At 40.9% G+C, this 25598-nt stretch overlaps 2 protein-coding genes across 2 annotated transcripts in view; both read left to right on the forward strand.

The window, feature by feature from the left end:
- Positions 1 to 310: 310 nt before the first annotated feature.
- Positions 311 to 8661, forward strand: TXNDC12 (thioredoxin domain containing 12). The gene is made up of 7 exons (XM_035122464.3): positions 311 to 476; positions 949 to 1009; positions 3792 to 3844; positions 4790 to 4863; positions 6281 to 6350; positions 6445 to 6528; positions 7729 to 8661. The coding sequence occupies exons 1-7, from the start codon at positions 392 to 394 to the stop codon at positions 7806 to 7808; spliced, it is 507 nt and encodes a 168-aa protein (XP_034978355.1). The 5' UTR covers positions 311 to 391; the 3' UTR covers positions 7809 to 8661.
- Positions 8662 to 13200: 4539 nt separating this feature from the next.
- RAB3B (RAB3B, member RAS oncogene family) overlaps positions 13201 to 25598 on the forward strand; it is a 50289-nt gene continuing 37891 nt past the window's right edge. Inside the window, exons 1-2 of the mRNA XM_035122707.3 lie at positions 13201 to 13643; positions 21064 to 21291. Of these exons, the coding sequence (XP_034978598.1) occupies positions 21064 to 21291 (228 nt within the window). The 5' untranslated portion in view covers positions 13201 to 13643. The remainder of the gene's footprint in view (positions 13644 to 21063; positions 21292 to 25598) is intronic.

Raw genomic sequence — 25598 nt, forward strand, 5'->3', positions numbered from 1 at the left:
GCATCAGAGTAAGCCTGCTGCAGGACTGTGCTTCGAACTGGGGAGCTGATGTTACAGTTGCCTTTCATGAGCCGTCGGACCAGAGTTAGGACAGTTCGCCTTTTAGAAATGCATGAGAAACGAACAACTCCGTAGACACTTAGAAATTCCTACGTAAATTCCGAGCGGAGACAGAAAAGACACTCTTCTGCACAGCATGAGAACTATATATGTGTGTATATAATAATACCCCGGACCCAAATCTCTGAAGCGCCTCCTATATCCTTCCGATAACATCACTTCCTCTTAAACAAAGAAGCTGACTTGGTTTAATCAGATACAGTACTATTGCTTAAGAGGATCGCTGTGCAGAGCTGGAGTAATTGTCCTGGTGAAGATCTTGGCAGAAAGCATGAAGGTTCAGTTAGCAGCGCTGTCTACTTTCCTGCTTTGCCAATTGCTTGTCGCAGTTTCTGCTGGGGAAGCATTTGGAAAAGGTTAGAGACCAATTGTTATTTCCTCTTTTGTTTTTACTGATGTTTTCAAATGCTTGTGTGTGCTTTGCAAAAAATAAGCAGAAAGGTTTAGGCAGGTGTGATCATCCCTAAGCTGTCTGTGATAACAAATAACGATTCTTATAGTTTGCATCTACTATTGGAAAAATAGTTAATTTCAAGGGAGTAGTTTCCCTAGTCTAGGCCATGAGTTGCTCAGGGTGGCAGTTTCCATGGCCCTCTTTTCAGATTTCAGTTCAAATAAAAAGATATGTATAAATCCTTTAGGAAAGAGAATTGCTTCCTTTGGAATACAGTAACTTCAAACTTCATTGATGTTCCTAGGAATGGTATCTTAGATTGCCATTCTAAAAGCATTTATTTCATAGTATGTGATGATATATAGAAAATTGTTTTTATCTTCTGTAACTGATGCTTTAAATTATGCAACATATATTCCCCCTTTTCTTTCAAGGTTTTGGAGATCATATTCACTGGAGGACACTGGAAGATGGGAAAAAGGAAGCAGCAGCCAGGTATCTTGTGCAAGCGGGAATACAACCTTAAAACAGGCTTATTTGGTAGTAAATTTCCCTGTTATCCATAATAATTGCTTCCAAATAAGTGAACTGAGGTGTAAATTTCATAAGGTTAGCCTTACTATTAAATAACATCCTGGCTTATCGCTACACTAAAAGATGCAGAGTTTATACATAAAAACAACCTCTGCCATTCTAAAGTAAATTTGCTTTAGGTTGCGACCCGTGTATGCTGCTTTCCCCCTTCTGATGAGAGAGATAGTCCAAACCTAAATCAAATTTACTTTGTAGTAAGTCCTAGGAAATTCAATTGAACTTTCCCTCTCTGTTAGTATTGTTCAAAAAATTCTAATAAAATTAAAACCAACAGGGAAAAACATTCTGGAAAACTCTCAGTTGACTCCCATGCAGAATTAGGCCTGTCTAAACATGTTTGGAATTGGATTACTTAAGCAAAAGAATTGCAGTCACAACCTAAAAACCTGAAGGTGCAGATTAGTAATAGCCCTTTGTAAGAACTTGATCTCCAGCCTTACACAAAAAGACGTAAAATAAAAAAATTCCTTCAGTAGCACCTTAAAGACCAACTAAGTTTATATTTTGGTATGAGCTTTCGTGTGCATGCACACTTCTTCAGATACACACGAAATGCACACGAAAGCTCATACCAAAATATAAACTTAGTTGGTCTTTAAGGTGCTACTGAAGGAATTTTTTTTATTTTGCTTCGACTCAGACCAACACGGCTACCTACCTGTAACAAAAAGATGTGAAATTATTCAGAGAATGACAAACTGATCACTTTGAGTTCAACTATACAGTTGGGATTTCATGCTGCTGCTGCAATTAATTGATACTCTTTCATTGCTTTTTAAGTTAGCACATGGAAATAACATGCTTTTAAAGGGACAATCTGTGCTTTGATATGAAAATGTTTTAGTGATGATCACTGGTATACCCGAGTACAGTTTTGCTTGAAATGAAATAGAGATTAGGGCTGTAGTCATATTTACAACACTTGGGTGGCACATTGTGAGCGCTACATGGCGCCTTTCAACTTCTGTTGTTTCCAGCTTTTAGTGTGACATATTCTGAGGATAGATTTTTCACAGGTGAATGTCAGGAGTTTGAGATTTGTGGGAGAGTGTGCTTATTTTGTGCTTGGAACTAATAGCAGCTTCCCCAGCAATGCCATGGTGCATTTGGGAAAAGAAACTGCCCCAGCTAGGTGGCCAGTTGTGGTCTGTGTGGTTGTGTGGAGCAACCCTCCTTACACTGGTGTCACTGCAGCTTACCTGGACAGGGCTGGGGTGAGATGGTAGCAAGATCCAGGTGGATGCACCAGTGGAGTCAATCTTGTCCTCATGCCAGCACATCTGTACAGCCCCCAGCTTCAGTAGCACTAATGTTGGGATGATGGCTCCACCGCTGCACACAGGCTGCTACTGTGGGCAGCTACTATACCTGACGTGCATCTTCCAGTGAGGATTAGAAGCCTTCAACTTCAGAGGTTCTGGGACTAATTACACTTTCCTTGGCCAACTGTAAAGGTGACCTCTGCCAGAGCTCTGGCATGCTTTGGAGAGGCACCCAGCTATGGCCTATCTTATTGTGCCATTAACAGGAGCTGACATTCTTCTGTTACAGTTGTGCTGTGGACAAGAACTTTGGATGAAAAACCCAACTAGCTCACAAATGTAGAGACCTTTGGAAAATTGGCTTCTTTATTACAACACTGAACTCCTTGCCCATCAGCTGATGCTCAGTCTTGCTTTCTGCAGGGATCAGCTGTGTAAGCAGCTGATGCAGGATCCATCCAGGACATGTGATGTCAAGTGTGGGGCAGCTGGACGTGGTTTGGGGGGAAGCAGTCTCATGGATCAAATGGGGAGGAATGGTGGGGCAAATTTGGCCTACAAGCCCAGAGGTTAGCCACCCCGACACTAGAGCTATAATCCTCTGCACACTTATTTGGGAGTAAGACATTATATATGTTTTCTTCTAGTGTTTTAATAAGGTAATATTCTTTCCCAGCTGAGTACAGTAATCTTCATAAGGCAGATGTTGGTGAACCCCAACTCCCATCAGCCCCAGCCATCATGGCTAATAGTCAGGGATGATGGGAGTTGGAGTCCAACAATGTATTGAGGACCACAGGTTCCCTAGTCCTCCCATAAGGCACAACAAAATAATAATAGCAAGGATGTGTGGGTTGTGGACAAAGCAGGTGATGTGCAAAAATGTAACATTGGATAAATGGGCAACATGAGTGAGGGCTGGCTAGAAGATGGCTGGGCAATCAAGGCAACACATGAAAGACTTGCACTTCTTAATCATTGTCCATAGAGTTTAGTGTGCAGCTCTTTGACCTACAAATATTTCTCCCCATCCCCCTTTTAATTTCTCTTGGAATTTTTTTTTTTTTGCACCGCTGACAAACATAGTATAGTGCCTAAGAAAGCTTTTCACATTGTGAATTCCAGGTTTAATCCCATAAATCACTTGCATATCTAAAGGTGAAATCACTTGAGTAAACTAGACCTCCTTTTCCTGTAAGGTGGACAGTTGGCTACGTAATCTTTTATTAGGTATAAAAGAGTAGGACATATTAACCTTGTTCTTAATAAATCTTTAATGTTAATGAAGCTACAATGGAACCCCCTTTTATAAATTGCATTCTGAAGTTGCGCCTTATAGAACAATCTTGTGCATGTTTACTCAGAAGTAAGTCTTAAGAGTATTGGAGTACATTAATGGTGCATTTCAATGTCTTTTTTAGTGGGTTGCCTCTCATGATAATCATTCACAAATCCTGGTGTGGTGCTTGCAAAGGTAAGATAAATTAACATTCCCTGAGAGCAATTTCAGAAACTTCTAATTGGATAGATACATAACATTTGTAGGAGAAATTGTAATTTTACAGAGAGTATAGCATGTATGTATTGTCTTCATAAATAAAACTATACTTATAAGGTAGGGTCCCCCCCCCACATATAGCTGTGGCTAAATGCTAGTTGAAAAGCTGCCTAAGCTTTTACTATTTGGATTCTGTGAGCCAAAGTTCAGAGAGTAAAGATTAGACATGTACTACTGTACATTGATGAACAAACTTACTTCAAACACCAATGAAAATGTAAAAATACTTTTAGTTCAAGAGTGACATTTATTTTGTGTTTTTTATTGAAAAAAACAGAGCATTGCTCATGTTTCTCGGGCTTTTTATACTTGTATAGAACTGTTTTGTATCACTTTTTCTTTGTATTAGGTATATAGGGGTACCTTGGTTTATGACGACGATCTGTTCCTGGGAGCCGGTCGCTCCCCAAGTTCGTCGCTCGCCGAAGGCATGCTTCTGCGCGTGCACGAAGCGCCGATAGAGCGCTTCTGCTCACGCTGCGCAGATTGCTGCTGCGCAGATCACTTCTGCACATCTGCATGCGCGGAACCCGGATCCACAGCAGTCACTCTCCGAGTTCGCCGTAAACGGAGGCGGACGCAAACCGAGGTTCCACTGTTTTAACAAAAGTAACAAGGGCTGTTTCTGTTTCTTTTTATTTAAATGTGAGGATTTTGATGACTGATTCTGGCTATCATCTAACTAAAGTTAGTCATGCTTAAGTCCTACTGAAATCTAGAGTACAAGTTAGGTATGAGACAATTGTTCCCATGAGACTGATTTAGCTAGGTCAGGGCCCCTTGTGATTAGAAGCATGTGTGTAAGAATTGTGACACTTGTTCTCTTTCCTGATTAATTTTTCCTTTCTATGCTTTTCTTAGCTTTAAAACCGAAGTTTTCGGAATCTAAGGAAATCTCAGAGCTTGCCCATAATTTCGTGATGGTCAACCTTGAGGTAAGCTTCAGTTGGATAGTTGCTAAGATACTGAAATGAAGCATTTCCCCATATTCTTCCTTGGAACTTTCTGAGACAATTTATGAAGATACAGAAAGCAAGCATAAAACATTCTCTGTATTTCAGGGGATGACGACACTGCCATTGATTTATCCATTATTTTACATTGCACATCCTTAATACAGCGGTACCTTGGCGTTTCCGTGCGCTGCTCTGGTTTGCCAGAAGTGGCTTAGTCATGCTGGCCACATGACCTGGAAGCTGTCTGCGGAAAAATGCCAGCTCCCTCAGCCAGTAAAGTGAGATGAGTGCCACAACCCCAGAGTTGTCCGTGACTGGACCTAACGGTCAGGGGTCCCTTTACCTTTACCATTACCTTGGTTCCCAAACTTAATCCATTTCGGAAGTCTGTTCCAAAACCAAAGCATTCCAAAACCAAGGCATGGTTAAGTTTCCTATAGAAAGTAATGCAAAATGGATTAATCCATTCCAGACTTTTAAAAACAACCCCTAAAAAGCAATTTAACATGAATTTTACTATCTATCAAGACCATTGATCCATAAAATGAAAGCAATAATCAATGTACTGTACTATAAAATAAATGAGACAGTATTGTAGATAAAAATAAAAATTAATTTTTATTCTTACGTGCACTGATGATAGTCATTGTTTGGATGGGGAGGGGCTTTTATCAATTTCTGCAGTCACACAATCAATTAATTAGTAGCTGAACTTGGTTCCACACAGACACAAAAACAAGTCACAAAAACGAAGTCACAAGCCACAGTCACAAGTCAGTGCCATAAAATGAAGAACAGGTCACAGTCAAAACAACAAAAAAGCCACACAAACAAAAACGCAAAAAAATAGCAAAAACTAAAGATCCAAATATCACCTCTGTTTTGCGTGGGTGCTCAGGACTCAACAGCCGACACACTCAACAGAAAGCCTCTTAGCAATGGGGGACTCAATTTACAAACAGAACACACTCAACAGGAAGTGGAACATGTTCTGCTTCCAAGGCAAAGTTCACAAACCGGAACACCTACTTCCAGGTTTGCAGTGTTATATTTCCAAGTTGTTCATAAACTAAGCTGTTCTAAAACCAAGGTACCACTGTGATGTTGAATGAATGAACAAACAAACTATTATTGTCAAAGTAATAGACTGCTGTTTTCACAACGAAATATTACTGATGAACAATTGCAGTGACTTGCCCTTCTTTCGAGGGGTGATAGCCAACTGTGGCATCCATCTTGCAGAATGGCTCTCCGTACCTTGAAATGCCAAAGGTTGAGCTTGAGAAACTTTGCATCCACACCCACACGTATAGAAACAATACGTATAGAAACAATAAAGAGAGATTTTCGTGGAAATAGTCCTAATGTTACTTTACTTTATCTTTTTAACTTTCAGGATGAAGAGGAACCCAAAGATGAAGCTTTTAGTCCTGATGGTGGTTACATTCCCAGAATCATTTTCATGGGTGAGGCGTGAGGCAGCTTCTTATCCCTCTTGGAGAAATGCATTGCTGTTGTCATCACATGGATGTTTTCATTTGTTCTCTCTGTTTTTTGTAGATCCCAGTGGAAACATCCACCCAGAGATCATAAATGAGAGAGGAAACCCCAGCTACAAGTACTTTTATACCAATGCTGAACAAGGTACATGTGAATTAAGTTCAAATTGGGCTTTATCTCAGATGGCTATAGTAGCCCTGGCAGCTCTCTGACAACTTGTATTTCACTACAGGTGTCCTGATTATATAATAATAATAATAATAATAATAATAACAACAACAACAACAACAACAACAACAACAACAACAACAACAATTTATTATTTATACCCGACCATCTGGCTGGGTTTCTCCAGCCACTCTGGGCAGCTTCCAACAGAAGTATTAAAATACAATAATCTATTAAACATTAAAAGCTTCCCTAAACAGGGCTGCCTTCAGATGTCCTCTAAAAGTCTGGTAGTTGTAGTTATTTTTCTCTTTGACATCTGGTGGGAGGGTGTTCCACAGGGCGGGAGCCACTATCGAGAAGGCCCTCTGCCTGGTTCCCTGTAAGTTGGCTTCTCGCAGCGAGGGAACCGCCAGAAGGCCCTTGGCGCTGGACCTCAGTGTCCAGGCAGAACTATGGGGATGGAGATGCTCCTTCAGGTATACTGGACTAAATTTACAGTTCAGAACTATATTGAATTATACCTGATTACCATTGCGTATAAGTGGTGTAAGTTTAAGCATACACCTTTAGGATTATGTCAGATTCTTAAGTTATATCAGAGTATTGGCCAAAAAGAGGAGATTTGACAGACTTGTTCTTTTTCACATCTTCTTTTAGGGGGATAATGGAATAATTGAGCTTAAGAAATGGGAGGCATTTCTAGAAATGGGGGGATGTGTCTGTTTTGCGTTCTCATAGTGCAGGGTTCATCTGACAAGCCCTGTTATTCTGCTAGCACAACAAGGCTTTCCTCCCTCCTTCCTCTGTGCCCCCCAAAATGGGCTGGGGTGCAGTGAGGAGAGCCCTCAGAGCAGCAGACTGTGGGAGGAGAGAGCAATGCTTGGACAGATGGGATGTTTGTCATAGTGCAATGTTGAATTCCACCCTCAGTTTCTTATGTTTTCATCTCCCCCGTTCTCCAAATTTCCACAGCAATTTGTGATTTTTTTTAATACTCATGAAGATTCATTGGCATAAATGATACACACCTTTTTGCACAGGGTGTGTTTTGATATTGTCTCAGAAAATGTGAATTAGGCAAGTTTTAAATGCAAACTAGATTGAATTTCTCTCCTATTCATGTAAACTGAACTGAACCAAGTACTAAACATTTTTTAATGTTTAATATTACAGTTATCCAAGGCATGAAGGAAGCCCAAGAGAAGCTGACAGGTGATGCTTTCAGGAAGAAACATTTTGGAGATGAATTATAATACACTAGGGATCTGTTTTATATACATTCAGAATCTAAAATGATATACGACTCTTTTCCCCCTCCCTTTTTCCCCAATGAGGAATTGTAGATGCACTGATATGACCTTTTTCCTACTGATAACTTGTTAGATAAAATACTATCTAATTTTTCAGACAGTGAAATCAAAATAAATACTGTAACTCTGTCCTCTCTTGTTTACATTGAAATGCCTGTTTATAGGATAAATAAAGCTAAAATACTTACTGATGAATGAATGTTTCAGCCTTGAGCATATTATAAACCACAGTTTCAGCTGAGTTTAAGGCCTAACTTTTTAAATTGCTTATTCTCTATGAGGTAAAGGCTGGTATCTGGTTTGTGATGAGGACATTGGTCTTAATAGAATCATTTATTCCTTTTATCATAAACAGGCTTAGTCTTGCTTTTTTCAGTAGGAACGTCTAGATAATAATATTTAGGATTACAACAATCTTGCTTTTATTGTTCAGTATGAACTTTTACCAAGCCCACCGTACTAAACTAATAATTCCGTCATGAACGCTACACCAAGTAGAGTTATTTTCCTACCTGCCCAAGGAGCAGCATGAAGAACATTGGAAGTACAAAATTGTTTTTCTTTTCCTAACAGAATTGCCTGCTGCTCCTTTGGTTACATTTAGACAGAAACATAGCTTTCCCGTTTGTGCATTTGTCTTTTAATTCTTTTGTCGATAGAAGCGAAAATGTAATGAAGTATTTAGTGTGAAAATCTCAACTTGCTGAATGTTCTCGGTGGATGCCTTGCTTCATCATATTGTACTGTATTTTTGTATCTGGGTAAACAATAAAATGGATTTTTATTTTTCATTTCATTTTGAAATAACAGTAACTTCTATGAGGGGCTAAAGGGATAATGTTGAATTTGTGAAGTTACTGTTGAATGTTTCATTCTTTTTTCCTACGTGTTTTCATGCAAAGACATCTGTAGTTTCAAAAAATCCCATTACATTCAGTAGTTGTGTACCTAACACTATTTTCTAAGCATTTACTTCAGCAAAGTTAAATGAGAATGGGTCTAACAAATTTGCCTGTTATTATGAAAATAAAATGACTTTTAATGTTTCTACAGTAATAGCCCTCACATCTTCCAGTAACAGCGCAATCCTAACAATGTATACTCTGTTGTAAGCCCTATTGAATTCAGTGGGACTTTCTTCCAGGTAAATGGGGCTAGGATTGCAATCTTTGTAACAATTGTGTAAAAGGTTTTTAGTAAGAGCAACCAACTTACTGCACACAATGGGAACACCTATGTTAGCAAGTTATAGTGAACTTACTAGCATGCTTTCCTTGATGTAATTATGAAATGGTATGCAATACAGATCATTTCAAGACAAAAAAATCTCCAAGCGGTTTACAGCAATAAAATAGCGTAATAACAACATTGCAATAAAATCATAGTTTACTATAGGTAACTGATTTCTATTGCCTTTCTTGCTGAATGTTGAATGAGGAGCTATAGAAGTTTTTTTTAAAAAAAAACCCAACAACACCAAACCTTCAGTGTTTAAATGTAAAGCCCATTCTGGCATAAATAGTATGTTTTTAGCATATTCAAGCTGCTGTGGTCAGATATTACTTTATATGTACTACATCCATAGAAAAACTTTTTTAATGAAGAGTTGCCTATACACACATTAAATTTTTCAGTCATTTAATACAATATATCATTTTATTTTTAAAAAACTCTTCTGCCTTAGTTTGGTGGAATGTTCTCTACATCTGTAAATCAGCTGATACTTTGGCCAAAGCTGGCATGACTTTCTCAAGAAGGCACTATTAGATTCACTCTTACTAATTAATACCATGCATTTGTCAAATAAATTTAATGGTGTGTTTATGTATCATTTTTACTTGGTCAATCCACAGAAGATCATAGCCCCGCTACCTTGTTTGGGCTCACCATTTCTGTAAACCAGCAGTTCTGTGTAAATTCTCTGTGGGCGCCTGTCTTAGTTGTCCAGTCATATCAATAACTGGAAAGAATGCTCAGCCATCATGGGAACCAGAGTAATTCTGATGTACAGAAGTGGTATATTCATATGTGCTTGACCCAATGCAGTAATGTGGTAGCTGTTTCTATGAACAGGACCTGGGATTGTAGTGACTGCTGGTTTCAGTATGTACAATAAGCGACAATTACTTACTTCAAAAGCTTGCACTAGTTAGCTTGCAATGAAGCTTGAAACAATTGATATGATAAAAATAGCTATATTCAAAATCATATACAGGTCAATGAAAAATAAATACAAATTTTGATGATGTTAATAAGTTTAGGGTCGTCTACTTAACGACACAAGAACGGCCAAGCAGAGTTATTGGGAAATGAAATTCCAGAGGTTTGAGCCACCAAGCAAATGCCCTATCACAGGTACCGTCTGCTAGACTGATCTTAGTGGTGAGTGTGAATAGAGTCACAATGACAAATCCATACAGATAGAAGGGGTTTTTCAGATCATCTGATTACAAAGCATTCAATGTTTTAAAGGTTAGTGTCAGCACTTCCAGACATAAGACGGGTAACACAACTGAAAACTGCCTAAAGCCCTGCCTTTCGCATGCATTCTAGTATTTTAGTTTGAACCAGTTGAAGTTTCTGGACTGTTGTCAAAGGCAGCCCATGAAAAGAGCACTACAGTAATCTAAGCAATTTCTGCACTTGCTGCCAAGTGCTTAATTACTGTCGTCTGGCTCTATATTTTGGCTTATGTGCATATATTTATTTCAGAAATGAATGTTGTAATCAAATGGGTTAATTTCCATTTTGGAATAAGAAAAAAAAACTTGTAAAATCTCTACCAAGCAAGAGGAAGCAATCTTAATACGTATTTATTTCCACAAGCATAATCATCATAGTTATTCCTATTATTAATTTACTAATTCTATACAAGAACTCAGGATAGCTTAAGACTAGCATGAGACTCTTAATCTCTGGGATGTGGGTTCAAGCCCCATATTGGGCAAAAAAATCCTGCATTGTAGGGGGTTGGACTAGATCAGTGTTTCCTAACCGGGGGCATAGTCCAAGTGGGACATTGGTGAACATCACATAAATGGGGGGGGGCACAGCACGAGGCTAGAGGGCCACAGAGGGAAGTGAGAAGTGAAGGAAAACCTTTTTTAAAAATCCTGATTGGCTGGCTATACGCTTAGCCAATCACAAGTGGGTAAGGGGGTGGCCCACCAGGGCCTAGCACTCCTTTTTGCCACATGTGTTTTCTTGGAGCAGTCCCTGTTTCTGGCGGAAGGCAGATCCTGTTTTGACCAGAAGAGCCTGCAATCCAGAACCCCCAGGTCAGGTGGGGTGGTAGCAATGGGTAGGGCTGGGTGAGCTGGAGCGGCATGTGGCTGCCACCAGTGCTGGGCTCAGCCTGCGCCTGACTCTGCAAGGTCTGGGCCTTCGGATGTTGCTGAGGGGTGCAGGGCCAGTAGGCAGTATCGGCCCAGCTTTGCAAGGCGCCGTGTGAAATCCACCCCAACACCTAGCCATGGGTGTAGCCAGGATTGTTTGGGGGGAGGGGGAGGTCTTTTTGCACCAGAACCTCAGGTCTGTATTGATTTTTTACTGATTTTTACTTATGGGGGGGCAGCTGCTCCCATGGGGGGGCATAGGAAGGAAAAAAGGTTAGAAGGGAGCCACGGTCGGGAAAAGGTTGGGAAACACTGAACTATATGACTCTCGTGATCCCTTCCAACTCTATGATTCTGTGAAGTATCTCAAAGTGATGTACAATAAAAAAAGCAGAAAACTCTTTGAAAAACCAAAATGATATATTCAAAAACAAGAGAATACAAAATAGACACCCGTGGCAGAGACCCATTCATGCAGCTGGAAAAGCCCATCAGAACAAAAAATGTTTCCACTTGTTTCCAGAATGTGTGGATAGTGGCCGCCAGTCCCCTCTGGTAATAATAATAATAATAATAATAATAATAATAATAATAATAATAATTTATTACCGTATTTATACCCCGCCCATCTGGCTGGGTTTCCCCAGCCACTCTGGGCGGCTTCCAACAGAGTATTAAAATACAAAACATTAAAAGATTCCCTAAACAGGGCTGCCTTCAGGAGTCTTCTCTTTGACATCTGATAGGAGTGCGTTCCACAGAGCGGGTGCCACTACCAAGAAGGCCCTCTGCCTGGTTCCCTGTCAGGAATTGTTTTCCACAGAATGGAGGCCATCACACTGAAAGCCCTGCTGAGTTACTGTAGAATAGGCTTCTGATATCTCTGGAGCTTGCAGGGGGACCTCTTCCGCAGACCACAATTATTTTCCTATTGGGTATGTAAGGGAGAAGAGAGCCTTCTCAGTGGCTGCTCCCAGACTTTGGAAGTCCCACCCCAGAGAAGTTAGACTGGCTACTTCTTGTTTTCCTTTTGCCGGCAGGTGAAGACTTTATACAGGCTTTTGGGAATTGATTGCTATTAATTAAAGGGCTGGTGCTCTGCTGTTTTTATTGTAATTACTGGTGCTGTATGTTTAAAACATATTTTATATATGTCTATAGTTTTAATTCCGCCAATGTTTAATTGTATTTTAATGATTGATTTTAAAATGTTGTTAGCAGTTCTTGTTTTTAGCTGTAAGATGCCTTGAGTCCCGTCAGGGGGGAAAGTGAGATATAAGTAAGTAAGTAAATAAATAATAAAACAATCTCTCAAGTAACTTGGTCCTGAGCTGTACAGAACGCCGTATCTGTTATTACCAACACCTTGAACTTGGCTGGATTGCAGATTGGCCCCCATGATCTTGCAAGCAAGGCATTACCATGTTCTGCACCAGCTGCAGCCTTAGGACCCACCTCAAGGGTAGCCCTATGCCAGATTGTTTCACTTGTGAAAAACGACTGCCTTAAAAACGTGTTGCCAACATAACTCTACCTGAAGTACGGAAAGTTTTAAAATTTGTATCATTTTAAAATACTCCAAATTCACCACCAGGTGGAGGTACCCACTTGCCGGTTGTAGCTACACGGTATATGTGTGTTAAACTAGCCAAACCTGAAATCATTTTCAGTCTGCTAACTACAGTATACCTAATTCAAACCAGGTTGACCCAGGAAACCAAGACGAATGGAACCAAATCAAGATTAATAATGTTATTTACTCCTCGCATCCTTGTAGAATATTGCTTCATTCCCTTCTTTCTTCAAAGGCCTTAAAAAAAAACAAGGAATGATTGTTGTGGGGGTCAACTTGGAAACCACAGTTGGACAACCCACGACCCCCAGATGCTTTAGCGGGGTCTCCTGACAAGCCCGCGAAGTCCCCAACCCATTTGACCTGCTGCCCCTCTTATCCTCCCTCCGAGGAGGAGAGCGCGAGAGAGGCGTGCATGGAGCTCTACGGAGACAAAGTGAGAAATGTAAGACTAAATCTAAGTGAATCAATAAGAAAGGAGGAAACGATGGTATGTAAATTAGACGGGCACGTTGAGATGAAAGGAGGGGTTGGGATCGATGCGGCTCTGTAGGAGAAAGGGGCAACCTGCGCAGCGGCTGAGAGACCCGCCGCGTCCGCCGGTTTCCACTTATTCCGCCCCATGTGGGGAAGAAGGCGGGAGGCCTACAGCAGCAGCAGCTCCGCCCCGAGGGTTGTCCTCTGCTGCGCCGGGTGAGAGGATCCGCGGGATGTGTCGCTAAGCCGGACACACGCACGCTCTTCTCCGCCCAGAGGTCCAGGAGCGCAGCTCGGGCTCGGCTGAATCTCCCACCAAGCGCCTGCTGCTGTTGGCTCCAGCCTCTCTCGCTTTGCGCGCCGGGCGGCTCTGTTCCTTGCGCCGCGCCCCAGGTAAGAAGAGCGCGGAGGAGAGGACTGGACCCACCAGTCCCCCGCGCAACTTTCCCCCGTCGCCCGCCCGGCACGCAGGAGGGAGGGCTCAGGGCAGCCGCCTGCTTCGCATCTCCCCTTCCCCGCCACAAAGAGCGAGCCTCGGAAGCCCCGGGATCCTCAGCGGAAGGCGCAAGGGTTTATATGTGCGCAAATCTCCTATCGCTCGTGGGAACGGAGGGACGACATTAGAGTCACTGATTAGCCTTTTCAGTGCTAAGGCTCAACTCTGGAAATTGGACGGCGCGTGCCTCTGAGTATATGCAGAGGGCTTTTTCCTGCAACGTCTATCTGAGATTTAGGGGCAGATCTTTCCGGTTAAAATGTTTGATTTCCAGGTAGACCTGCTTCCCGAGTTCACTGAGGGTATCTTATTAACAAACAAACAAACAAACAAACAAACGGGGAAGTGGTGAGGGTTCCTCAGTCTTTCTCCTTGCCTTAGTAGCCCAGCACAGTATAAAGCCTATTGGAGGAGACCAATCAGGAACTGATTTTTTACAGAATCAGTCTAGGTTTGATTTCTTTCTGCATCGTTTTTCTTTGTTTTGGATAAAATGGAGCACATTTTAAAATAGCCCTGTCAACAATTGTGTATATGTGTGTGCACATAAACACACACACACACTCTTTGTCAGGGATGGTGCTAAGCCCTTAGCAGCTGAGGGATGGTTGGCGGCCACTTGCAGTATGCTTTCTTACCTTTTGCATCATTTTATTCACTGGAAATGTGTAACAGTTTTCTAGAAATATACAGTAGTCAAGTGTAGTAGGTTATGCTTCAAATATAGCCAATGCATTTAGCTCTGCTGGTCATATAGATTTTTTGCCATTTCTTGGTTTCTCAGAATTAATAAGTGAATTGCTGTACTGTACCTGGCTTCATTAACACACACACACTCACACTAAATTATTTGAAATCCCAGAGTTTTGCATTAAAATATGCTCTTCTAATTGTTTGGGGCCTTGCTTGTTTTTCAGGATCTCTTCTTTCAGATTATTCATGGCATATTTGACTGCAGTTCAGACTTTAACTTCATTTATAATAGAAAAATACTATGGGTCTTGCCTGGTGCATGTATGCTGTTAGCAGTGTATGAATGGAAACAGTAAGAAAAATTGTGAGTATGTAAGCAATATTGATGCAAAACTAATCTCAGGAGTACCGGTAAAATGTGAGCTATCTTTCCAGGATAGTAGGATTGCAACATTACAGCTTAGAGCTGGGAAGATTTTTTTAAGCTTGTCTTCTGATAAAGGGCATAGCTTTACAGTTTAAACTAAGCTGAGTGGCAGAGGGTGAGTGATCAAAATCTAGTGAATGTATTTGAATATATATTCCATTTGAGTGTGTGTGTGTGTGTGTATGGATATATATTATGTTAAAGTTACCAGTGCTGTGAAGTTAAATCAATAAAATAATGAAGGTTCACGTGCGGGAATCTGTTAAAATTACACCAAAACATCCAGGCTTTGCAAAACACAGAAACAAAGCCTGTAGCTAGAAAATCCAGAGAAAGTGTTAAGAATATATTGTGGCTATCATGACATTACACAAAGGAGAGTTTCAAAAAAGACAATGCTGAAAAATAGCCTATCTATGTGCCTGTAACTTTGGTGGAATTTTTGGGGAAGGTTTTGGATGTTAATTGGAAGGGAGGCAAGCACCCGACTGTGGAACCAGGGTATAGAGCAATGTGGAATGAGTAAATAAGCTTGAAGGGAGTGGGCATTGATCTCAGCTGATATGTGGCTACTGGGATCCAGAGAAGCTTGGTCACCCAAGTATTTGTGGACAAAAAGCCCCCAGCAGGAATTCTGCCACAAATTTTGTAAAATAGTTAACTGAATTGCAAAGATGGTGGATGATATGGTGCCAGCATAGGAAAAATGGAGGAACATTAGTGAAATGCTGCTTGAGTTGAAGGAAGGATGATCTGCAGGGATGATTTTTGCTGTTGCTTCTCTTGCCCCACCCCCCACCTAGGTTTGCATTAATTTTTTCATAGTAAAAAGGCTAAATTATAAGTAATACAGAAGATACATTGTATTTTTATTTGTTATCAGGCCTCCTATATGCTAATTTTGTTTTAACTAATGCTATTCCATACAGATGGTTTCTATACAACCCAACGTGTCACTATCACATCAGCTGCAATGTCTCAATATTAAAAACTATCAGTGTGCAGATATCTACCCACCACCTCTAAAAGCAAACATTAAACCAATATTGAAACTTAAAATACTTTGTGTTCTAATACATGTATAAGCTAGCGGGGGGGGGGGGGAGAGGAGGATCTAAAGATCTGCCTTATCTTACACATGAGAAAGACACCAAAGCACATGATAGGAGCATAAGAAAAGAAGCTACAATCTGTGTTGGAGATCTTGTTCAGTAAATTCCTTTAGGCTGGTGGGTACAAGAAACAGGGCCTTCTCTGTGGTGGCCCATGACCTATGGCATTCAGTAAACCAATGAAAAGTTAGGCAGGCATATTGAAGACATGTCTGCATTTGGTTTTTATATAGGGAAGTGGGACAGTAGAGGCTATTGTCCTAGTTGATTTTATTGTTTAAATGTATTGACTTTTTGTTTTGTTGTTGTTTAACTGTTTTGATGAATTTATGGATTATACACTGCTTTGTGTATTGATTGTCCTAGCAAGAGGAAGAATAATAATAATTTATTATTTATACCCCGCCCATCTGGTTGGGTTTCCCCAGCCACTTTGGGCGGCTTCCAACAGAAAGGGTGGCTTCCAACATAATAGAAGTCTTTTAAATGATGATGATGATGAGAGCCCTGCTAGATCAGACCAAAGGCTCATCTAGTCCAACATCCAGTTCTCACAGTGGTCAACCTGATGCCTATAAGAAACCCACAGGCAGGACATGAGCACAACAGCATTCTCCCAGTCATGTTCCCCAGCAACTTATATTCAGAGGCATAAATCTCTTCTCCTTTAGAGGAGGGACCCTCAGATACGAAACCCTCTATTTACAGTTTGAATCAGTATGCACCAGGAAGGGTTCATTCTACACAAGTGCTATTTCTGCACATTTAAAGCTGCTTATGGTCAGAATGCGCTCCGTCAGTTCCAGTGGTCCCTAGGCAGGGGCAATAAACTCAAAAGACTGTGGAGATTTCTAATTTCCCCCCACCACAAATGTCTGTAGGTCAGGATAATTATACTTCAGAAACTTTGTTTAGAAAAATTGAGCAGATAGAATCTCCTTTTACTAGATGGGGAAGTGCTTGTGTTTCTAGACTGACCTTGGTGCAATCACTAGTCTCCCAAAAAGCTGTTGGACGAGAGAGATTTATAATAAGGATTTAAACTAGATTACTGTAAATGGAAGGTAATCCAATTTTATAATCAACTCTGTCTGGTGGTTGTAACAAAGCTGGAAGCTCTCTGTGTTAAAATACTTTTGGATCTGTTATACATTATACCCTCCAAAATGATTTGTCAATAACAAATTCTTGATATATGTTATTGACAAATCCTTTTATTGATGATTACGGTAGTTGCCTCTAAACCAAGAGTAGGAAACCTGTGGCTTTTCAGATTTTATTTTTACATTTATATCACACCTTTCCTCCAAGGAGCAAAAGTTGGTGTACATTGTTCTCTTGTCTCCCCACGTTATCCTTACAACAACCCTGTAAGGTAGGTTGTGCTGAGAGTGAGTGACTGGCCCAAGGTCACCCAGTGAGCTTCATGGCTGAGTGGGAATTTGAACCCTGGTCTCCTAGGTCTTACTCCAACTCCCTTAGCTGCTGCACTACACTCCCAACTCCCATCCACCCCAGTCAGCGCGGTCATGGGTCGGAGATCATGGGAGCTGGAGTCCAAGAACATCTGGAAAGCCACAAGTTCCCCATCCTTACTCAACTGTAGAAGAAAACTATGTGGGGTACACATCGGGATCACAATCTGGGGAAGAGCTTCCATATACTTAAATGTAAATGAGCCTTTTTCCTTGTGAAAGAGCATGCTGGGTGGTAATATTTCTTGCAGAATTCTCAGCAACTGCCTTCTTCCAACGCATTCCAAAATTTCAGACTCCTAAGATCATATAGCAGAATCATAGTCAAGTCAAATGATGGGAAACAGTCAGCCTCAGGAATTACGCGCTGACACCTGTAAACAGAGCAAATTCGTATGTCCATTTTGAGGTCATCCTCCTCAGTTCATGTCAACTGTTTTTCTCTATACATGAAATGCAGAAGTGGCAGTCCAGTTGGGAGCTGTGTGAAAGAATCTACACGACTGATCACACACATATAGACCAGTGAACCAGTGATTTGTGCTTGTGGCAACATATACATTTGAAGTTGCTGTCTTAATCATCTCCTTTAACTAGTGAGGTCAATAAGTAAATGTTACAAAAGCCATGAGTTTCTTTCATTTGTCCTGGAATGCAAAGCCATACTGTTTAGAGGTTTTTGTTGCCGGGGGTGGGGCGGGGTCATAGTTGCAGTTGTTATTGCTGCTTTATTGTGTTTTTATTTTAGCTCTTGTGATTTATGTGAAAATTGTTCAGTTTGGTTGTGGGTTTTTAAAATGTTTTATTTATTGTTTATGACTACTTTTGTTATGTTTTACTTACATATTTTTTATGTTGTAAGCTGCTGCCTTGAGCAGGGAATGGATTGTGGAAAAGTGGCATACAAATTAAATTATGTATGTATGTATGTATGTATGTATGTATGTATTTTCAGTTCTGCTTTGGACCTGACCTCTTTGCTGCTCTTCTTTCTTCTGTGTGATTAGGCTGATAGTGAGCACAGAAGCAAATTATTTGTTTGCGGCAAGAGAAATGTGTTGATACGCCAGAGACTGCACCCTTGGTATAATTCGTTTTTATTAGCTGCCCTCTTGTACAGAAATACAGAATGTCAAATGCATAATGCATCTTATGACTCACAAGTGTACCACAAAACAGTCTGGGCAGTGATTTTATTTCTCTGATCAGTTTTTTTTATTTTTATATATAGCTAGGATATGCGTTTCATATTAGACAGACCCACTAGCCTGTAATTGGGGGGAGGGGTCAGATTGTTGGTTGAATTCTTAATAGGTGATCCTGATCATTATATCAAGGACTGTTGCAGCACTCGTGGCTGCTCACCCCAGCCACATATTCAAACTCCGGTAACCCAGAAATAGTACCTCAGGTTAAGAACTTTGCTTCAGGATGAGAACAGAAATCATGCTCCGGTGGCGCGGCAGCAGCAAGAGGCCCCATTAGCTAAAGTGGTGCTTCAGGTTAAGAACAGTTTCAGGTTAAGAACGGACCTCCAGGACGAATTAAGTTCTTAACCAGAGGTACCACTGTAGATTCCAACCATATACAGGCCTGACTATTTGAGTACAGTAGTTGCCATTTGAAGCAATTGTTTCAAGCCAGGAACTGTTACCAGATGAAAAGAGGTGAGGACGATAGGAAGCAGATGTCCCAGGGGTATCCTGTTATACTCTGTTTAACAATGCGTGTAAACATTTTATGGGTTCATCTTCATGCATTTTTAGTGTGCACATTACTGGTGCAAAAGATGGGAGGGGAATATTATTCCTTCACTGCTTAACCCTTTTATTAATTTACATTTATTAATTTAAACTATGGTATCTATTCCCTCTTTTTCTTTCTGCACCAACTTTTAGGTGGGTGCAGTATATTAATAAGCCATTCCTCACAGAGCCTAGGGCTTGCCGATCAGAAGGTCGGCAATTCGAATCCCCGCGACGGGGTGAGCTCCTGTTGCTCGGTCCCTGCTCCTGCCAACCTAGCAGTTCGAAAGCACGAAGTGCAAGTAGATAAATAGGTACCGCTCCGGCGGGAAGGTAAATGGCGTTTCCCTGTGCTCTGGTTCGCCAGAAGCTGCTTAGTCATGCTGACCACATGACCCGGAAGCTGTATGCCAGTTCCCTCGGCCAGTAAAGCAAGATGAGGTCAGGGATCCCTTTATAGTGGTACCTCTACTTACAAATAACTCTACTTACGAATGGAGCTCCGTCTGCCATATTGGATGCGGTTTAGATAGGATTTTTTCTACTTACGAATTTTTAGATAGGGTTGCTTCGACTTACGATTTTTTTGGACTTACGAATGTGCGTTCAGAACGCATTAAATTCGTAAGTAGAGGTACCACTGTACCTTTATTAATAAGCCGTTCCTCACCATGTTCATACATTTCTGCTTTCATTGCTAAGAAGCCCAGTGCTTTTTCCTAAGGGAGAAATGTACAGTACAAGCAATAAGCTTTGCAGTGCCCAGTTATAATGAAATTGGCATGGCAAATTGGAAGCTGCTATATTGATAAGACGTAATGAATTTCCCAGTGGGGAAATTTGCAAGGAGCAAGAAAAGAATAAGTGCCAAAATCAAATTGACTAGGTAACTGACAGCAATACTTTTAATGGAAAAGGTTTTCCTCGGTCACACAAGTTTTCTCCTAATAGTAGTCTTCTATAAGTCAGTTTTATTGTATCTCCACAATGTCAATCTTATTTGGAATCCTTTCTTTTTATAAGTGAAAAGAATTGACTTATCATCCTGGGGAAATTTCAAAATATAATATTATCCATGTGGTACCTGAATGAGAAAATGACAAAATACCTCTTCTTATAAGAGTGTCACCTGTGACGTTTTGATGCACTTGGATTAACATGGGAGCAGGAATCTAGCACTTTAGCTGCTGTTCAGTAAACAACGCAATAATTAATACAATCTGGTAGCCAGGTGGCTCCATTTAGCTTTGGCACAAAGTAGGATGTTTTTTCCTTTTTCATTGCGAAATGTTAGCCAACGACACTGAATTCTAATAATGAAACTTGGTCTGTTCAGTTCATATCAGCACGTAATGTAGGCAGGATTAATCATCTTTATAATGTGCTATCTGTTCATAATCCTAGGGATAGGGTGAATATGGCACAGAAACCCTTAGCTGTGTTTCTAAGCTATTCTCAGTTGATCTTGATCAGGGCTCTGTCAACACCTGTTATCAAATACAGTACTCATTGAGTAGTCTATAGAATTATCCACACATGTATGTTCTTTTTAAATCTAAGCAGAAATAAATAAAACCACATGCATCCTTCACTATGCTATGATTATGGAAGCAGGTGTTATGTGCAGATCCGCTTCTGAATCAGGTCCTGCAGGTATGAAAAAAGCAATTGCTTACTCTTGATAGATCCCTGTATGTATTGCTCCTGGAATGGAGCCATGAGTTCAACATTATATAATCACTGCTATCAGCTTTGATACTCTTGGTCATCTGGAGATGAGGGCATGTGAGAGGGGATTGCAAAGTGCATATTCTGTTCCTAAATAAATTAAATCAGAGAAAAATGTACTACTCTTATTTCCTTAGATGGCTTCCGTAACAGATGCCAGATATGGACACAAGGATGCTTCCGACCAGAACTTTGATTATATGTTCAAACTCCTGATCATTGGCAACAGCAGCGTGGGCAAGACTTCCTTCCTCTTCAGATATGCCGATGACACTTTCACACCAGCCTTTGTCAGTACTGTGGGGATTGACTTCAAAGTGAAAACTGTCTACAGGAATGACAAGAGGGTAAAACTGCAGATTTGGGTAGGTATCATTTATTCTGGAATCATTAACCTTATGCACAAATGTAATGGAAAGTGGATCAAACTGTGGTTATGGCATATTTGTACACTACACGGGCCTTTTGCTTGCATTTTATTTAAGCAGAAGATGTATTAATTATTTGTTTACCTTCTGTGCCTTCTTCTAATGGAAGGGCTTCTTCCATTTGTGGTAGGAACTGAGATCCAGGGGAAGCCTCCTGCTGGAGGTATGAGGGTGATTTTTGCTGATTTCCCCTTCCTCTGAAGTCCCCTCACCCAATAACACCTGACATACTATTCTGTAAAGTTTTCCAACCCTCTGAAACAGCTTTTAAGGGGCACAAGGAGGAATAAAAATCCTCTCCTTGCCTACCCTAGTGGAAGCAACCCATGAGTAAAGTAGGCTGGATCCAACCCAGAATCTGGATCTGAAACTATTATCATTGCTCTTTATGGGTTACTGAGATCATTTGGGACAGCTGTTACAGTGTGTCTTCTTGTATATGAAATCAGATTGAAGTGATCCTTCTTTCAGGATGCCTTCACACTTTTTTCTCTGGAACTGCCATGCTTTGCTCACTCACTTTTTACAGAGCATTTAGATGATGGTCTTATCACTATAGTGCTTTCTGTGTTGTTCTCCTGTGTTTTCTAGCTTGAGCTTGAGACTCTTTTCTTGTAATCAAATGAAGGTGCAACATCAGCCTGTCTAGTGTGAAGAGGCTTGTAGGGTTCCTGTTCCTTTCAACTAGGGTTAGCTAATCTATGGGCCTCCACATGTTGTTGGACTCCCTTAGCCCCAGCCAGCTTGACCATTGGTGGATGACATCTAGAGAACCGCAAGTTAGCCATTCCTGCTTTAAACACTTACTATTTGCAAATTTAGTTACTCTAATTACTTCCATTTTATTGTTTCTTGTTGGTCCTGGCTGGCAGAAGAGCCTCTCAACTGCTCCTTAAATCACTTCTGTGAACTATTCCATATCAGTTTCTGTTCCCACAGTGGGGTGGAGGGAGAGTCTATAGAAATCACTTTCCTCTATTTTTTCTGTATTATATTTAACAAAATATTTCTCTTTCTCTCTGAGGAACATTCATGGTAGCCGGTGGGGGCGGAATGGGGAAATCATACCTATTTTTCCCTTGTACCGCCACTTATCACCAAGCAAATCTTCACCTCAGACTTACACACACCAACCTCCTTGACAGGCTATACTTCTCCCTTTGTCCACAACTCCCTGTACTATCATTGACTCAACCATACTTTGGGCTGTGTTCACGTTATTGTCTTTAAGTACAGTGGAAAAACCCACCATTTCACAGCCCCCCCCCCGCAAGCTGTTCACAACAGCATGACGTCATTGGTGTCTGATGATTTTCTGATTCTGGACACGTCAGGGGGCATAAAGCTGTGCAGGAAGATGTCTTTACCCTAAACAAAGATGTTCACACCTGATGATACATGAAGTATGTGCTGTGGAATCCTAATCATTTTGACATCTGTAACTGAATCTCTTCATTACCAGACTGTAGCATGTAATCCCAGTGGACGCATCATTTCATTCCTCCCACCCAAACCTTTGATAATCTGAATATTTAGAATCTATTTGTGGTGGTGTTTTTTGTGTTTTTTCTAAGGTACCAGTAGTTAAAAGAGCATGGAGTCCTCATGCTTTTGTTTTGTTTCTTATCCCCCTCATTGTTCTACTTGGTTAAAAGATTTGGGTTTTGTATTTAAGTGTGACTTTTCCTCTTAGGCTGTGGATGAGGGAGGAATTACAAAAGGAAAGAAAAAGATTAATGGCGCCGCTTTGAAAGTCTCACTTTTGTTGAAAGCTATTGTGGTTGTGCTAACTGTGTAAAAATAGCCATAAAAAATAGGCATAAACAAGACACATAACAAAGAATGTATTTTTACATCTAGTACCCTTAAGATATTTTGATTTGTGAAGGTGATTTGGTTCAAGGAACTGAATGAACATTTCCTAAATTGGAATAGTTTAGTCTTTTTATCTGGGTGATATTATTATTTCCTTGTGTTAGTGGTTTTTTTAAACCCATAGTTCTTGCAAGTTCTTTTGTGCATTATAATTGTTTGTGACACTTGCATTTTTAACTGTGTGAATAATAAAACTTCACAACAGCAGCTAAGATCCAAAGAACTGTGAAACTAGTTTGATGAGCCCAAGAGACTATGCAGCACAGTCTTTTGTATTGTGCAGTCAGAAATAAATGGGGGCCTAATCCTAAATAAGTGTGCTTTAGCAGGGACAGGGAACCTGTGTCCCTCCAGAGGTTGCTGGACTCCACCTCCCATCAGCCCCAGCCACCATGACCAGTGCTCAGGGATGATGGGAATTGTAGTCCAGCAACCTCTGGAGGGCCACAGGTTCCCCTTCCCTAGTGTATAAGATTGCAAGCTCTTAACTAACAGCAAGCCCCACTGAACCCAGTGGAACACTGTTAGGCACCCCCCTCAAACAGCAGGACCCCCACAACACATGGAAAACCTTGAAATGGAAAGGGTTTTGAAGTTTTGTTGTTGTATTGTACTTATTATCCTATATCTTATTATCTGCAGTTGTTGTTTTCTTGTGACCTGTGCCTTTGGTGTGCTTCAGTGTAAAAATTATTCAGACAACATACTAGGTGGATTTTCAGAATTAATCTGTGTTTTGATATGGGGGCCAGCTGTACAAAGATGGAACAAGCCCTTTTGCATGAGCCCAAGTCAGGGATGAGGAACTAGCCGCCCTCCAGGTATTTTGGACTGCAGCTCCCATCACCTCCAGTTAGCTTGGCCAGTGGTCAGGGATGATGGGAGGTGTAGTGTGGCAACATCTGTAGGACCACGAGTTTCCTGTTCCTGGCCTAAGCAGTCCTATGGGTTTGGGCATGCTGAGCAACTCTGTGCATATTTACAGTGGTACCTCAGTTGTCCAACGTAATCCATTCCAGAATACCGTTTGACTTCTGAAATGCTCGACAACCGAGGCACAATGGGCAGTCTGCAATTTTAATTGAAAAAAATGAGAAAATTACAGCGGAAGCCATTCAACTTCTGAGGCGCATTGGAAAATGGAAGCAATTACTTACGGGTTTTGGGTGTTCAAAAACCGAAACATTTGGGAACGGAGAGGGCTGAAAACTGAGATACCACTGTACTTGGAAGCAAATTCCACTGCATTCATTAGGGCTCACTCCCAGATACAGTAAATGTGTTTAGGATTGCAGCCTTATGTGTTTAAGAGCTAAATTATAATCTCCCTTTGTCTCCTGGCTAAAAGCCTTCTGATACTCAGTTCTGAACTCCTGGAGATATTAATTACTGATCAGAAAGGAAAGCTTGGATAGCAGTGTTTTCCCATTTTTTATTTTTATTTTAAATCAAATCGAAGAGTTAAGTTAGCACAGTCCATAACAGATGGCAACAGCATTACTGTACACTTAGGTTGCCTAGCAGCCAGAGAAAAGTGTATTCAAAAGACCAGGAGGGAGCCAGAGTGGATGAATAGAAGTGGACTTTAAGTGAGAAAAGGACAATGTTGCCTACTTTGCACTGAAAAGCAAAACTGGGTCCTATATATTTATTTGGTTACAGGAATGCTGCTATTCAATAACTAAGGGTAGATCATATGAAAACTTCAGCTTTTCATAATCTCAGAGTTATTACCAGCTCACATCTCTTGGCCCTTCCCAACCTCACAGGGTTGTTGTGAGGATAAAATCGGGAAAAGGAGGGACCATGTACATTACCCCAACTTTTTTTAGAGGAAAGGTGGAATATAAATGAGTGTTTATGCTGGAATTTGCTCTTGTTGTAATACTTAGTGATTACATAGGTATTTTGACGCTTTCTCTGTTTCTAAGGTGCTCAAAGAACATGGTTATTGAGTGGCATATCTATATATATAAAAATGTAAAAATTGTGAAAGTGCGTGTTCCACTTTTCTCCGTAACTGCTTGACCGATCGTCCTGAAATTTTGACACAACGATCCAGGCCACTCCCCAAGCATTGTTGGAAAAGAAAATCCCTCAAATCTCACACCTGGGCAGATATAAACCTGGTTTTCCACCAAGTCAAACAGCGCCCTCAAGTGGCATTATTCCCTCAGCTCCTCCTCCTACACCCCCTCCCTCCCCATGGTGTCTACACCACACCCACAAAATAATGATGTCATCAACCAAGCAACTGAAACCACCAAGGTGGCCATTACTAGACAACCCACAGAGTCAGGCCAGGGCCAAGAAATGGAGAGACAGGGCCTCGGGTCACATTTAAATACTAGCCCAAGCCAAGGCCTCAC

This window comes from Zootoca vivipara, chromosome 7, assembly GCF_965207765.1.
Source record: "Zootoca vivipara chromosome 7, rZooViv2.hap1.1, whole genome shotgun sequence".
Lineage (NCBI taxonomy): Eukaryota > Metazoa > Chordata > Lepidosauria > Squamata > Lacertidae > Zootoca > Zootoca vivipara.